Genomic DNA, 14,869 nt, shown 5'->3' on the forward strand with positions numbered 1-14,869 from the left:
GAGAGGAGTGCAATTGTGCAGTAGTTTGAGCATTCTTTGGCATTGCCTTTCTTTGGGATTGGAATGAAAACTGACCTTTTCCAGTCCTGTGGCCACTGCTGAGTTTTCCAAATTTGCTGGCATATTCAGTGCAGCACTTTCACAGCATCATCTTTCAGGATTTGGAATAGCTCAACTGGAATTCCATCACCTCCACTAGCTTTGTTCTTAGTGATGCTTTCTAAGGCCCACTTGACTTCACATTCCAGGATGTTGGCTCTAGATGAGTGATCGCACCATCGTGATTATCTGGGTCGTGAAGATCTTTTTTGTACAGTTCTTCTGTGTATTCTTGCCACCCTTTCTTAATATCTTCTGCTTCTGTTAGGTCCATACCATTTCTGTTGTTTATCGAGCCCATCTTTGCGTGAAATGTTCCCTTGGTATCTCTAATTTTCTTGAAGAGGTCTCTAGTCTTTCCCATTCTGTTGCTTTCCTCTATTACTTTGCACTGATCACTGAGGATGGCTTTCTTATCTCTCCTTGCTATTCTCTGGAACTCTGCATTCAAATGGGTATATCTTTCCTTTTCTCCTTTGCTTTTGGCTTCTTTTCTTTTCAGAGCTATTTGTAAGGGTTCTCAGACAGCCATTTTGCTTTTTTGCATTTCTTTTTCTTGGGGAGGGTCTTGTTCCCTGTCTCCTGTACATTGTCACAAACCTCCATCCATAGTTCATCAGGCATTCTGTCGATCAGTTCTAGTCCCTTAAATCTATTTCTCACTTCCATTGTACAATAATAAGGGGTTTGATTTAGGTCATACCTGAGAGGTCTAGTGATTTTCCTACTTTCTTCAGTTTAAGTCTGAATTTGGCAATAAGAAGTTCATCATCTGAGCCACAGTCAGCTCCCGGTCTTGTTTTTGCTGACTGACCTTCTGCATCTTTGGTTGCAAAGAGTATAATCAATATGATTTTGGTTTTGACCATCTGGTGATGTCCATGTGTAGGGTCTTCTCTTGTGTTGTTGGAAGAGGGTGTTTGCTATGACTTGTCCCTTACCACCTCCCAAAACCTGCCCAGGTTCATGTCCATTGTATCGGTGATGCAGTCGGGGAACCTTATTTTTCTGTAGCAGAACTAAAGGAAAAACTTTGTGGTCGTACCTTTTTTCTCTGGTTTTAATAGGGGTAAAGCTTTTGGGTGAGGTAAGGCTTAGAGTTGTGAATCAAATGTCTTATTACCGACTTTACAGGAAAAGAAAAAAGTAAGTGCTGATCTACTAAACTAAAATGATGGTGAATTATGGGTTCCATTCTGTCTCAGTAAGTCTCTCAGGAATCTGGCTCACTCGAGAATAGTTAGATGTGCCAACACTGACGGTCCCCTCTAGCATAGGATACAGTCATAGTCCAAGTGAAGCTGGTTCTCAATTGGAGGAGCTTAAGCAGACTTGGAGGAGAAATTAAACAGAAATAAAGGACTCACTACCTTTATTCCCGCCTTCCTTCTCCATGCTACTTATCCACTTGATTAAGCAAGTGTAGTTTCAGGTGGGAGTTCTGCTGTTAATTTTTTGAAAGAAGTGTCCAATGTTGAGTCATCAGGAAGACACCATCTACATTTTTGTTTAAATGGCAGAGCCAAAGAGAATTTCTTTTATTTAAAGATGAATTAACAGAATACAGATAAATAGACAAACATGGATCCTTTGAGGATATTTTAGTGTTCAAAAGATAGGTGATTAACACTAGGAAGAATGAAATTCTTGTTGGATAAAAGAGAATTTTAGACATATCTTCTAAGCTGCCAAGAAAATTAAGCAGCAAATGACATCTGGGAAAAAGGAACAAAAATAATATAGCATAAAAAGAGAAATGACAGAACTAAGGATAAAGAGGAGCAGGAACATATTTCTGTTATAGAATGAAATTTATTATAAACAGCAAGGAGCAGAGTAAACAGTATTGAAAATGTAATCAGGAAGGTGTCTGTTGAACTTAAGGAAACTGCATAGAACATGGGTATAGTGGGGAAAGAAAGAAATGCAGTTAAGGAATTGCAGATGATGGAAAGTCATGATTGGTTTCTGTGGAGAAGACAACAGTATAATGGAAAGTGGAAAATTTTTAAAAATAATAGTAATGAATAATAGTAATAATGAATGAAAACATGAATCTGGAAATGAAGAGTACTCATGTTTTAGGAAGGTATTGATAGCTTACTGTGAATGGTGTCGGATTTGTGATCTCCAAAGAAGAAGATTTAACTTTGGTACCAGGGACCAGGCTTGATCACTCAAGAGCTTCTGTGCAGCAGAGTTGTATTAAAGTGAAAAAGGACAGAGAAAGCTTCTGACATACTCATCAGAAGGGGGACAGAGAGTGCCCCCCCCCAATAGTCTTACCAAGGCCTCATATACTTTTCCCAGACCCCTCCCACAACATATATCTTAAATTAGCAAGATTAGAACTAACAATAGAAAGGTCTTAAGAGACCCACTCCCATAACATACACATCTCAAGGTAACAAGAAAAGTCAGAAGGTTCCTGTTAAGAAGGACAAACATATTCTCAGGCAAGATACATTGTTATATTGAGTGAGACAAAGCAGTTCTTCTTATTGAAAGCCCTAGAACCCTTTCTCCTTCTCGAGCCCTAGAACCCTTTCTCCTTCTCGAGGGCTCTGGACCTCTTCCTCACTGATAGTCCTGGACTCCTTATCAACCTATCTCAGGATTAGCTCTCTCAATATCCTAATGAAATTTACTGAATTTTCAGAGATTATGGAAGTGATTTCATAAACATCAAGGGAAAAAAAAAAAAAAAAGGAAAATCCTGCACAGCAAGAACAGTAATGGGGCTGACATTTCTTTTCAACCACGTAAGATTTCCACAGTTAATGATTCAACAGTTAGGAAGTTTTGATCAGAAAATGAATGTAACTAAAGTTTTTCCTAATTAGCTAAGTTGTGCTAAGGGCAAATGAAGGATTTTCTTTAGAATTCAAGGATTTAGAAAATGTGTTATCCCCTTTTTATTGTGAGGTCACTCTTTCTACCAAGTTGTGTGCCCTTTTCCCTTTGCATTCACTTTTGCTTATGCCTTTAAATCAAACTTTTTGTTTTCTTATTTGCATATCTGATTGTCTTTTCTCATCATTTTAATTTCAGTATTCAAGTTTTAGGTGTGGCTATATCTGTGTTTTAGAGATTTGAAAATCTGAATTTTTAAAGGGTGATGTAAATAAATTGGCTCAGGAAGAAGGTAGGGGGGAAAAATCCTAATAGGCTATAATTATAAAAGAATTTCAGAAAATTATCCTCTAATAATAATAAGGGCCAATAAAAGTTATGTTAAAGGGGGTATTTCAAATATATATATATATAAAAACCATGTAGAAATTCTAAATCTTTTTAATTGTTCCAGGCATGAGGGGGAAAGGAAAGCATTTAGATATAAAGCCAAGGTAACTAGTAGGAATGCTAAAACCTGATAAAAGATACCCCTCCAAAAGAAAACTGATACAAATTTTTTTGATATTGATGAAAATTGAATGCAAAAAGAGAATTTACTATAGTAAAGCAAGAATACACTATGGCCAAATGTTGGTTAATTCCAGGAATACAAAAAGGGTTACTATTAGAAGAAAACTCGATGTTCATGTTATAATTCATTTATATAAATGAGTAAAAGGGAGAGGCCGCACAATAGATCTTTTTGACAGATGCTGAAAGGGCTTCTAATAAAAAGGAAAATCAGTTTACTTATAGTTAAACCCAACAAAACAGGATTTTAATGCCTTCATACTTCTCAAACCAGTGAAAGTGAAGTCTCTCAGTCTTGTCTGAGCGGCCCCATGGACTGTAGCCTACCAGGCTCCTCCGTCCATGGAATTTTCCAGGCAAGAGTACTGAAGTGGGTTGCCGTTTCCTTCTCCAAATATCTCAAACCAATATCTACCACCATATGGTAATACACAAGCATTCCCAGTAAAATCAGTAGCAGGATGAGAAAATACACTAACTCTGCCATGATTTAACATTGTTTTGAAAGCATTAGCCAATATAATTACATAAGAAAATAAAATTAAAAAGTGCATTTGTTGGAAAAGAGGAAGCAAAGTTATCATATTTCTAAGAGAAAAATCCAAGAGAATCAGCTGCAGAACTACTAGAAACAAGATGGCCATATGAGTATCTAGAAATCCAAGGCTGTCTTTGCTGCTGCTACTGCTAAGTCGCTTCAGTCGTGTCTGACTCTGTGTGACCCCATAGACGGCAGCCCACCAGGCTCCCCCATCCCTGGGATTCTCCAGGCAAGAACACTGGAGTGGGTTGCCATTTCCTTCTCCAGTGCATGAAAGTGAAAAGTGAAAGTGAAGTCGCTCGGTCGTGTCCAAGTCTTAGCGACCCCATGGACTGCAGCCTTCCAGGCTCCTCCGTCCATGGGATTTTCCAGGCAAGAGTACTGGAGTGGGGTGCCATTGCCTTCTCCGATATAAAGGCTCTCTTTATATTCCACTAATAATCATTCAGAAAATATAGGAGTAAAAAAATCAGAAGATTTAAAAGTCAAGTGTATGAGAAATTGACAACCCTGTACTATCCCTTTAGTAGTGAGGAGTATAATATTTAACAAAGAAATTAGTCAGGAAAACTTAAATCACTGAATAAGTAACTGGCAAGCAGTTTTAAAAAGAAAAAATAATGTAGACTACACTTGATTTTACATATATTCTGAATGAGCCAGAGATTCTTTATTTAATAATCTAAGATTTTATTTAAAAACTTTTAAATCTATGATGATTATATATATATAAAATGAATTAGTAAAAGTATTAGTAACCAGTTCTTTTTTTTCTTTTTAATTTTATTATTGAAGGATAATTGGTTTACAGAATTTTGTTGTTTTCTGTCGAACCCCAACATGAATCAGCCATAGATATACATACATCATCTCCCTTTTGAACCTTCCTCCCGTCTCCCTCCCCATCCCACCCCTCTAGGTTGATACAGAGCCTCTGCTTGACTTTCCTGAGCCATATAGCAAATTCCTGTTGGCTATCTATTTTACATATGGTAATGTAAGTTTCTATGTTACTCTTTCCATACATTTCACCCTCTCCTCCCCTCTCCGCATGTCCATTAGTCTATTCTCTACGTCTGTTTCTCCATTGCTGCCCTGTAAGTAAATTCTTCAGTACCATTTTTCTAGATTCCGTACATATGTGTTAGAATACAATATTTATCTTTCTTTTTCTGGCTCACTTCACTCTGTGTAATAAGCTCTAGGTTCATCCACCTCATCAGAGCTGACTCAAATGTGTTTCTTTTTATGGCTGAGTAATATGCCATTGTGTATATTTACCACAACTTCTTTATCCATTCATCTGTCAATGGGAGTCTAGGTTGCTTCCATGTTGTAGCTATTGCAAATAGTGCTGCAATGAACAATGGGATACATGTGTCTTTTTCAGTTTTCATTTCCTCAGGCTAATATGCCTAGAAGTGCGATTGCTGGGCAATACGATGGTTTTATTTCTAGTTTTTTAAGCAGTCTGCATACCATCTTCCATGGTGACTGTCAATTTACATTCCCACCAACAGTGCAAGAGTGTTTGCTTTTCTTCACACCCTCTCCAGCATTTATTGTTTGTAGACTTTTTGATGATGGCCATTCTGACCAGTGTGAGATGACATATCATTGTAGTTTTGATTTGCATTTCTCTAATAATGAGCGATGTTGAGCACCTTTTCATGTGTTTGTTAACCATCTGTTTGTCTTCTTTGGAGAAATGTATGTTTAGGTCTTTCTCCCACTTTTTGATTGGGTTGTTTGTTTTTCTGACAGAGTTGTATGAGCTGCTTGTATATTTTGGAAATTAACCCTTGGTCAATTGTTTCATTTGCTATTATTTTCTCCCATTCTGAGGCTTATCTTTTCACTTTGCTTATAGTTTTCTTTGCTGTGGAAAAGCTTTTAAATTTAATCAGGTCCCACTTGTTTGCTTTTGTTTTTATTTCCGTTACTCTAGGAGGTGGGTCATAGAGGATCTTGCTTTGATTTATGTCATCGAGTGTTCTGCCTATGTTTCCCTCTAAGAGTTTATAGTTTCTGGTCTTAGGTTTAGGTCTTCCATCCATTTTGAGTTTATCTTTGTGTATGGTGTTAGGAAGTGTTCTGATTTCATTCTTTTACTTGTAGCTGTCCAGTTTTCCCAGCACCATTTATTGAAGGGACTGTCTTTGCCCCAATGTATAGTCTTGCCTCCTTTGTCAAAAATAAGGTACCCATAGGTGCGTGAGTTTATTTCTGGGCTTTCTGTCTTGTTCCATTGGTCTATATTTCTGTCTGTATGCCAGTACAGACAGAAGTCTGTACTGAAGTCAGGAAAGTTGATTCCTCCAGCTCCATTCTTCTTTTGCAAGACTGCTCTGGCTATTTGGGTCTTTTGTGTTTCCATATGAATTGTGAAATTTTTTGTTCCAGTTCTGTGAAAACTGCCATTGGTAATTTGATAGGGATCACATTGAATCTGTAGATTGCATTTGGTAGTATAGTCATTTTCACAATATTGATTCTTTCTACTCAGAAGCATGGAATATCTCTCGATCTGTTTATGTCATCTTTGATTTCTTTCACTAGCGTCTTACAGTTTTCTTTGTACAGTTCTTCTGTCCCCTTAGATAGTTTATTCCTAGATATTTAGTTCTTTTGTTGCAATGGTGAATGGGATTGATTCCTTAAATTCTCTTTCTGATTTTTCATTGTTAGTATGTAGAAATTCAAGTGATTTCTGTGTATTAATTTTGTATCCTACAATTTTGCTAAATTCACTGATTTGCTCTAGTACTTTTCTGATATTATCTTTAGGGTTTTCTTTGTATTATGTCATCTGCAAACAGTGAGAGGTTTACTTCTTTTCCAATGTGGATTCTTTTTATTTCTTTTTCTTCTCTGATTGCTGTAGCTAGGACTTCCAGAACTATGTTGAATAATAGTGGTGAAAGTGGAAGTGGGCACTCTTGTCTTGTTCCCGATGTTAGGGGGAATGCTTTCAGTTTTTCACCATTGAGAATAATGTTGGCTGTAGGCTTATCATACATGGCCTTTACTATGTTGAGGTAGGTTCCTTCTATGTCCATTTTTTGAAGAGTTTTAATCATAAATGGGTGCTGAATTTTGTCAAAGGCTTTTTCTGCATGTATTGAGATTATCGTATGATTTTTATCGTTTAATTCCTTAATATGGTGTATCACATTGATTGATTTGCATATATTGAAGAACCATTGCATTCCTGGCATAAAACCAACTTGATCATGGTGTATGAGCTTTTTGATGTGTTGCTGAATTCTGTTTGCTAAAATTTTGTTGAAGATTTTTGCATGTAAGTTCATCAGTGATATTGGCCTATAGATTTTTTTATGTGTGTTGTCTTTGTCTGGTTTTGGTATCGGGGTGATGGTTGCTTTGTAGAATGAGTATGAAAGTGTTCCTTCCTCTGAATTTTTTGAAAGAGTTTTAGAAGGCAAGTATTAGCTCTTCTCTAAATGTTTGATAGATTCTCCTGTGAAGCCATCTGGTTCTGGGCTTTTGATTTTTGGGAGATTTTTGATCACAGCTTCAATTTCAGTGTTCGTGGTTGGGTAGTTCATAATTTTGATTTCCTCCTGGTTCAGTCTTGGAAGATTGATCTTTTCTAAGAATCTATTTCTTTCAGTTTATCCATTTTATTGCCGTGCTGCTGCTGCTGCTGCTAAGTCGTTTCAGTCGTGTCCGACTCTGTGCAACCCCATAGACAGCAGCCCACCAGGCTCCCCTGTCTCTGGGATTCTCCAGGCAAGACCACTGGAGTGGGTTGCCATTTCCTTCTCCAATACATGAAAGTGAAAAGTGAAAGTGAAGTTGCTCAGTCGTGTCCGACTCTTAGGGACCCCATGGACTGCAGCCTACCAGGGTCCTCCGTCCATGGAATTTTCCAGGCAAGAGTACTGGAGTGGGTTGCCATTGCCATATAGTTGTTCATAATAGTCTCTTATCATCCTTGGTATTTCTGCGTGGTTTCTTGTAACTGCTCGTTTTTCATTTCTAATTTTGTTGATTTGTTGATTTGATTCTTCTCTTTTTTTCTTGAGTCTGGTGAAAGGTTTGTCAATTTTGTTTATCTTCTCAAAAACCAACTTTTAGTGTTATTAATCTGTAGTATTGTTTCTTTGATTTCTTTTTCATTTATTTCGGCTCTGATCTTTATGATTCCTTTCCTTCTACTAATTTTGGGGGTTTTTTTGTTGTTCTTTTTTTCCCAGTTGTTTTAAGTGTAAAATTAGGTTGTGTATTTAGATGTTTTTCTTGTTTCTTGAGGTAGAATTATATTGCTATAAACTTCCCTCTTAGAATTGCTTTTGCAGCATCCCACAGGTTTTGTATTGTTGTGTTTTCATTGTCATTTGTTTCTAGAAATTTCTTCATTTCCCTTTTGATTTCTTCAATAGCCTGTTGGTTATTTAGAAATGTGTTGTTTAATCTCCATGTGTTTATGTTTCTTACAGTTTTTTTTCCTTGTAATTGATATGTAGTCTCATAGTGTTGTGATCGGAGAAGATGCTTGATACGATTTCAGTTTTCTTAAATTTACTGAGTTTTGATTTGTGACCCAAGATGTGGTCTATCCTGGAAAATGTTCCATGTGCACTTGAGAAGAAGGTGTGTTCTGTGTTTGAATGAAATGTCCTGAAGATATCAATGAGATCTATCTCATCTAATGTATCATATAAGACTTGTGTTTCCTTATTAGTTTTCTGTCTTGATGAGCTGTCCATTGGTGTGAGTGGGGTGTTAAAGTCTCCAGCTATTATTGTGTTACTGTCAACTTCTCCTTTTATGTCTGTTAGTGTTTGTTTTGTGTATTGAGGTGCTCCTGTGTTGGGTGCATAGATATTTACAATTGTTATGCCTTCCTCTTGGATTGATCCCTTGATCATTATGTAGTGTCCTTCCTTATCTCTTCTAAAATTCTTTATTTTAAGGTCTATTTTGTCTGATATGAGGATTGCTACTCCAGCTTTCTTTTGCTTCCCATTTGCATGGAATATGTTTTTCTATTCTCTCACTTTCAATCTATATGTGTCTTGAGGTCTAAATTGGGTATCTTGTAGACAGCATATATATGGGTCTTATTTTTTGTCCATTCAGCCAGTCTGTGTCTCCTGGTTGGAGCGTTTAATCCATTTACATTTAATTATTGATACATATGTTCTTATTGCCATTTTCTTAATTGTTTGGGGTTGGTTTTGTAGATCTTTTTCTTCTCTTGTATTTCTTGACTATATAAGTCCCTTTAACGTTTGTTGTAAAACTGGTTTGGTGGTACTGAAGAACTTTTGGTGGTTTTGAAGAGCTTTCTACTGTTATGTCCAACCCATTTTTCTGTGATACTATTGGTATTTTCATTATCTGTTTGTAGGTGTTTACACTTTATGGATATTTACCATTTCTCTGTAACCAGAAATACGACGTTTCCCTTCAATTGGTCACTTGTCTTTTTATTATATTTTATTGTTATCTTTTCTGCAACTGCTATTATTATTATGAATTATTTATCTCTGATTGTTTTTTAAACTGGAGCAGTGAGTTGGGCAAGGAGAATTCAGAAGTTAATTCCACTGTGAAATAAATATAAAATAGTTGAACTAAGAGAGCCTGCCTTATTCAGGACTTTAAGTTTGTATATAATGAAGTGATATGATACATCAGTGTTCTTCCAGGTAGCTAGATGACCCATTCCCTGCCTCTTTGATAACTGTGGTCAAGTGTTGCTTTACTAGAGTGATCTTCTGTAGGCATCACATGTAAAATTGTAACACAGTCACAAACTTACGCCTGTTCCCTATTGCTGTCCTCTTCTTCTTCTCCCCCCCTTTATAGGAGTTACCACAATTTAACATAACAGATGTTTTGCTAACTTAATGTGTTATCATTTGTCTTATCCCTAATATGCTGGTAGAATGAATGCACCAATTTGGGACTTTAAATAATGCCTGGCATTATAGCAAGTACTCAATTTGTATTGGTTAAATGATCAAATTTCCCTTCATATAGATTGTTTGGGGATAGATTAAAAGATGAACTGGAAGAGGAAGAGACTTTAGAAAGAAGCAAGTTAAGTCCCATTATGGTGGTCTTAGGTGTAAGGTAGCAAAAGCTTAGCTAAAGTAATAGCAATGATAATAAAATAGAAAAGGCTAATGGAAATGACATTAAAAAGAAGAAATGGGTTACCATTCTTGTTTGTATTTATAACTAATAAATAAAAAGGAAAAATTATTTGTATTTGTATTATATTTTAATATAGATGTTTATAAAGCAAAATTATAGATGATTGAAAATGAGTGAGTAGATGCTATGACTTTTGTTTCTTTGTTCTTACGAAACATTACTTTAAAAATACAAGCATTAAAGTATCTAGTGGAAGTCATAATGATTTTTCTGGTTTATTGTTTTTCTGTAATTTTTTTTTTTTTAGAGCTTTGCTTCCTGTTTTACATCACAAGTCTAAAAAAGGACCCCCCCGTCAAGCCAAATACGCTATTCATTGTATCCATGCAATATTTTCTAGTAAAGAAACCCAGTTTGCACAGATATTTGAGGTAAAAAGAGAAAAATTTTTTTGTTTCATGTTATTGTTAAAAAAATATGAATGAGTTTACAGACTGTTCATGTTTGGAGATGTATCATTTTGTAATTTTCCAAATTTGAATCAGTATAATCAATATTAATGATTGGTTAAAATTTGAAAATATCTGATGATTCAGCTTTTTAATGCTAGCTCTTTAGAAATCAAGCAGTTGTATAATAGTTTTGAAGTCACTTTATACATTTAGTATTAGGAAACTTTTTTCATTCATAAGTAATTACATATAAAATCATAGTTACTCATATAGTAGGTAATAGGTGATTATTCTATCAGTTTACAGATTTTGGAAGTTAGATTTCTATATATGAAATACTACTGAAGTGTGTGGGGTTTTATACATGAATAATAATTTATAATTAAAGTTAAATAAATTTGTACTTTAATGACTGACCTAATTTCATATTAGATTAAAATGTGCCTTTTCCTTTGCAGGTCATGTGATCCACACCCAAAGATCCTTGATAGTTGGTGCTCTCCAAAACACCCACTGCAGTTTAGGTCCATGCCAGATATTTTGGACAGGAACAAGTATCAAGGACCTTTTGGTGTGGTCCAAATGTCTCTTGGAATGTTTTGGGCAGGACCAAATATGAACAAATATCAAGGACCTTTGTGTGTAGACCAAATGTCTTATTGGGTGTATTGGGACAGGACCAAATACCTACTGACTGTCTTTTCAGCATGTATTTTATTTTTTCTGTACTTTGAATTACCAGTACCCTTTCTAAGTATGGCAATTTCACTATAAGCTATTATAATCTAGTTTTAGCCTTCTTACTGCAAATAGAGGCTAAACAGAAAATTTATAAAAATCTTGTAGTTATAGTCTAGGAGCCTTGAATGAAGTCAAAACAATTTGGAAATTATGCTGAAACTAACCCACCATAAATACACAGACTTGCTGTCTATTTTAGAAGTATTTATGCTAATTTTGTCATATTTTCATGATTTATATTAAAGGCGGAGTAAAGGAGGAAGAAAAGTTTTCTGTATCTATTAAACAGCATCTTTGCTATAGATACTCAATCATAATATAATTAAAAATTGAGGTGGAGGTAATATTCTATAGTATTTAATTTTTTAATAAGAGAATGACTTCAGTGGACTCATGTTGATTTCTAGAAAGCTTTTTTTTTTTCTTGAATAATCTTTTTGTTCCCTCCAATGATGAGGAGGAGGAAAATGCTGATAATAGCTTGACTTTATTGGTTACTTTTAATTTTAATATCTGTAACTTCATCTTTACAAGAACCTACCTGGTAATCCTTCTCCTATAACATAGAAGATTGGCTGGCTTTCTGAGAAAAGGTTTCACAGACACATCTAACCTTTATCAGAGTACTGTTAACCCAGAGCTGCTGCTGCTGCTAAGTCGCTTCAGTCATGTCCGACTCTGTGCAACCCCATAGACGGCAGCCCACCAGGCTCCCCTGTCCCTGGGATTCTCCAGGCAAGAACACTGGAGTGGGTTGCCATTTCCTTCTCCAATGCAAGAAAGTGAAAAGTGAAAGTGAAGTCACTCAGTCGTGTCCGACTCTTAGCGACCCCATGGACTGCAGCCCACCAGGCTCCTCTGTCCATGGGATTTTTCCAGGCAAGAGTTCTGGAGTGGGTTGCCATTGCCTTCTCTGATTAATCCAGAGACTGATCATTAATTTTGGTTTTTCAGAAATGATTTTAATATCTTATTGTGGAAAATTGTCACAATATAATAAATGAATTGGAAAAAAGTACGCTATCAGTTATCTGTTTCTCATGTAAACAAGTTATCACTTAGATGTGCAATGGAGGTATTGAGGGAGTCATTGAGAACAGCAAGAAGTACTGTCATTACTTTTGATTAAGTGAAGCTTTTCATATTGCCACAATGTGTTGGAAAAGAACAGTTTTGTGTTTTTTTTCAAGCCTAGAATGCTTGGTGTTCAGTATAGGAGAATACCTACACCTTTATCTTAACCCCATTTCCCCAGCTACCCAGTTTCTTTTCTCAGAGGCAGCCAGTGTTACCAGTTTCTACTGTACTTTTCAGGAGCTATTTTATTCTTATACAAGTAATATAAATACACAAAACACATCTTTTGTCCCCTTCCCCCTCTCTCATGCCAATGATAGTGTGCTATAGCCACTCTTCTGATTATCTTATTTTAAAAATTGAGCAATATGTTTTAGGTATCAACTTATGTGAGTAAATAAGCAGTCTCCTTCTGTTATAGCAAAATGATTATTAAAATAATATTTTTATTTTACTATAAGATTAATAAAATAGTTTTATTAGTTATAATACTTAATGTTTGATGCTATAAAAATCCACAAAAATGCTTGTAACTATCCATAATGAAAGCTTATTTTTTGCTCGTGATAAAAGTCCATTTGGGTGTTTTGATTGCATTCTATTCAGTGTTTTAGCCACACAGACCCTTTTTGACTAGTGGCTTCTCTTTCCTGGTGGCTCATACAGTAAAGCATCTGTCTGTAATGTGGGAGACCTGGGTTCGATCCCTGGGTCAGGAAGATCCCCTGGAGAAGGAAATGGCAATCCACTCCAGTATTCTTGCCTGGAAAATTCCATGGACAGAGGAGCCTGGTGGGCTACAGTCTATGGGGTCGCAAAGAGTCAGATACGACTGAGTGACTTCAGTGTCTTTCACTTTCACTTTTTCTCTTTGAGTCCCATTGGATCCTTTGTATTAAGCCACCAGTGAGTAAATAGAGTGAAAATGTGGAGAAGATACACTGTTCATGTCTGCCTCAGTTCAGACATGGCATACCTTACTTTCATCCCCATTCTGGTAACCAGAACTTCTGACTGCACATAGAAAAGCATCCTTATGCCCAGAAAGTAGAATAGAAGTAGGCATTGGTGAGCCGAAGTGGCTACCCACTCCAGTTTCTTGCCTGGAGAATTCCATGGACTGAGGAACCTCATGGGCTACAGTCCATGCAGTCACAAAGAGTTGTACATGACTGAGCAACTTTCAGCAGTTGCTGACATATTTATATATGCAATCTAAAATATAATTTGGGAAAAACTGAAAGTACCTAAATATGATGCCTTCTAGTTAATAAAAGTTGTCAGTAAAAGTTAGATATAACTTGAACCACTGCTTATACCATGTATTGAACTTGTGTGGTTTTTAGCTTTTGTAGCTGAGACATGTGACCAGTTTATTTGCATGTTTATGGAGTTTATCATTTTCCTTTCCTCATTTTCAGCCTCTGCATAAGAGCCTAGATCCGAGCAACCTGGAGCATCTCATCACACCACTGGTGACTATTGGTCACATTGCTCTCCTTGCACCAGATCAATTTGCTGCTCCTTTGAAGTCTTTGGTAGCTACTTTCATTGTGAAGGATCTTCTGATGAATGATCGGGTAATTTATGTTTTCTAGATGTGTATTCTTCATAATGCTATCTTCTAAAATTTTATGCAACAAAAAGAGAAGTGGAATGATGTAAATAGCACTTCAGTTTGGTTGATTTGTTTTTAGCTTTTCCCATCTTTTTACCATGCTGCATCTTCATTAAAAGTGAAACAACATTGAAACATCTCTTTAGTTGAGCACAGGGCTATGACCTGGAATGCTTTCCTTGATAAATACAAGATACCACCAGATTCTGTCTCTTTCAACTTTATAGGGATGTAAGTTTTGTAATGGCATCTATTTTTTAAATATGTGAAGATTGACAGGTTAGTTTGCAGTATGGTTGTCATGATAGTAGTTGTTGCATTTTATACATACAATAGAGAATTAAAAGATCCCTGAGGGAAAATACTGGGGAAAAATATAGTGATTTTCTGTCTTCATTGTGTGAATATTTGGGGCAGGGTATGTTTGGGTGTCTTGGAGAATTGACCCCTACAGTCATGTAGAGTTTTATGCATGTGTTTGTGTATTTTTAGATATACATATATGTAAAAAAAATACTGTAAAACTAGGATTTTCAGAATGGTAAATGAGCGTTGGTTTCAGATTAAAGTTACCAGCTGCATTAGCCCCTATCAAAAGTAGGCGTGTTCTATGATGCTTTGAGGCAAGCATTGACTTCTCTCTGGCTGTGAAAGTTCTAGAATGCATCTTCTTCCAATAGGAGATAGTTTTCTGTGTTAAAAATCGGTTTAGCATAGCCGCCTTAATTAATAATCTAAGCTGGATGTTCTGGATAACTTGCTGCAACTTCAGCATCAGGACTTGCT

General features: G+C 36.1%; 1 protein-coding gene across 4 annotated transcripts in view; it reads left to right on the top strand.

Moving 5' to 3' along the window:
- PDS5B (PDS5 cohesin associated factor B) overlaps positions 1-14,869 on the top strand; it is a 116,533-nt gene that overhangs the window by 53,282 nt on the left and 48,382 nt on the right. For all 4 annotated transcript variants that reach the window (XM_010835933.1, XM_010835931.1, XM_010835934.1 and 1 more), the window contains exons 19-20: positions 10,503-10,626; positions 13,887-14,045. In XM_010835933.1, the coding sequence (XP_010834235.1) occupies positions 10,503-10,626; positions 13,887-14,045 (283 nt within the window). The remainder of the gene's footprint in view (positions 1-10,502; positions 10,627-13,886; positions 14,046-14,869) is intronic.

Source organism: Bison bison, unplaced genomic scaffold (assembly GCF_000754665.1).
Source record: "Bison bison bison isolate TAMUID 2011002044 unplaced genomic scaffold, Bison_UMD1.0 scf7180017864056, whole genome shotgun sequence".
Lineage (NCBI taxonomy): Eukaryota > Metazoa > Chordata > Mammalia > Artiodactyla > Bovidae > Bison > Bison bison.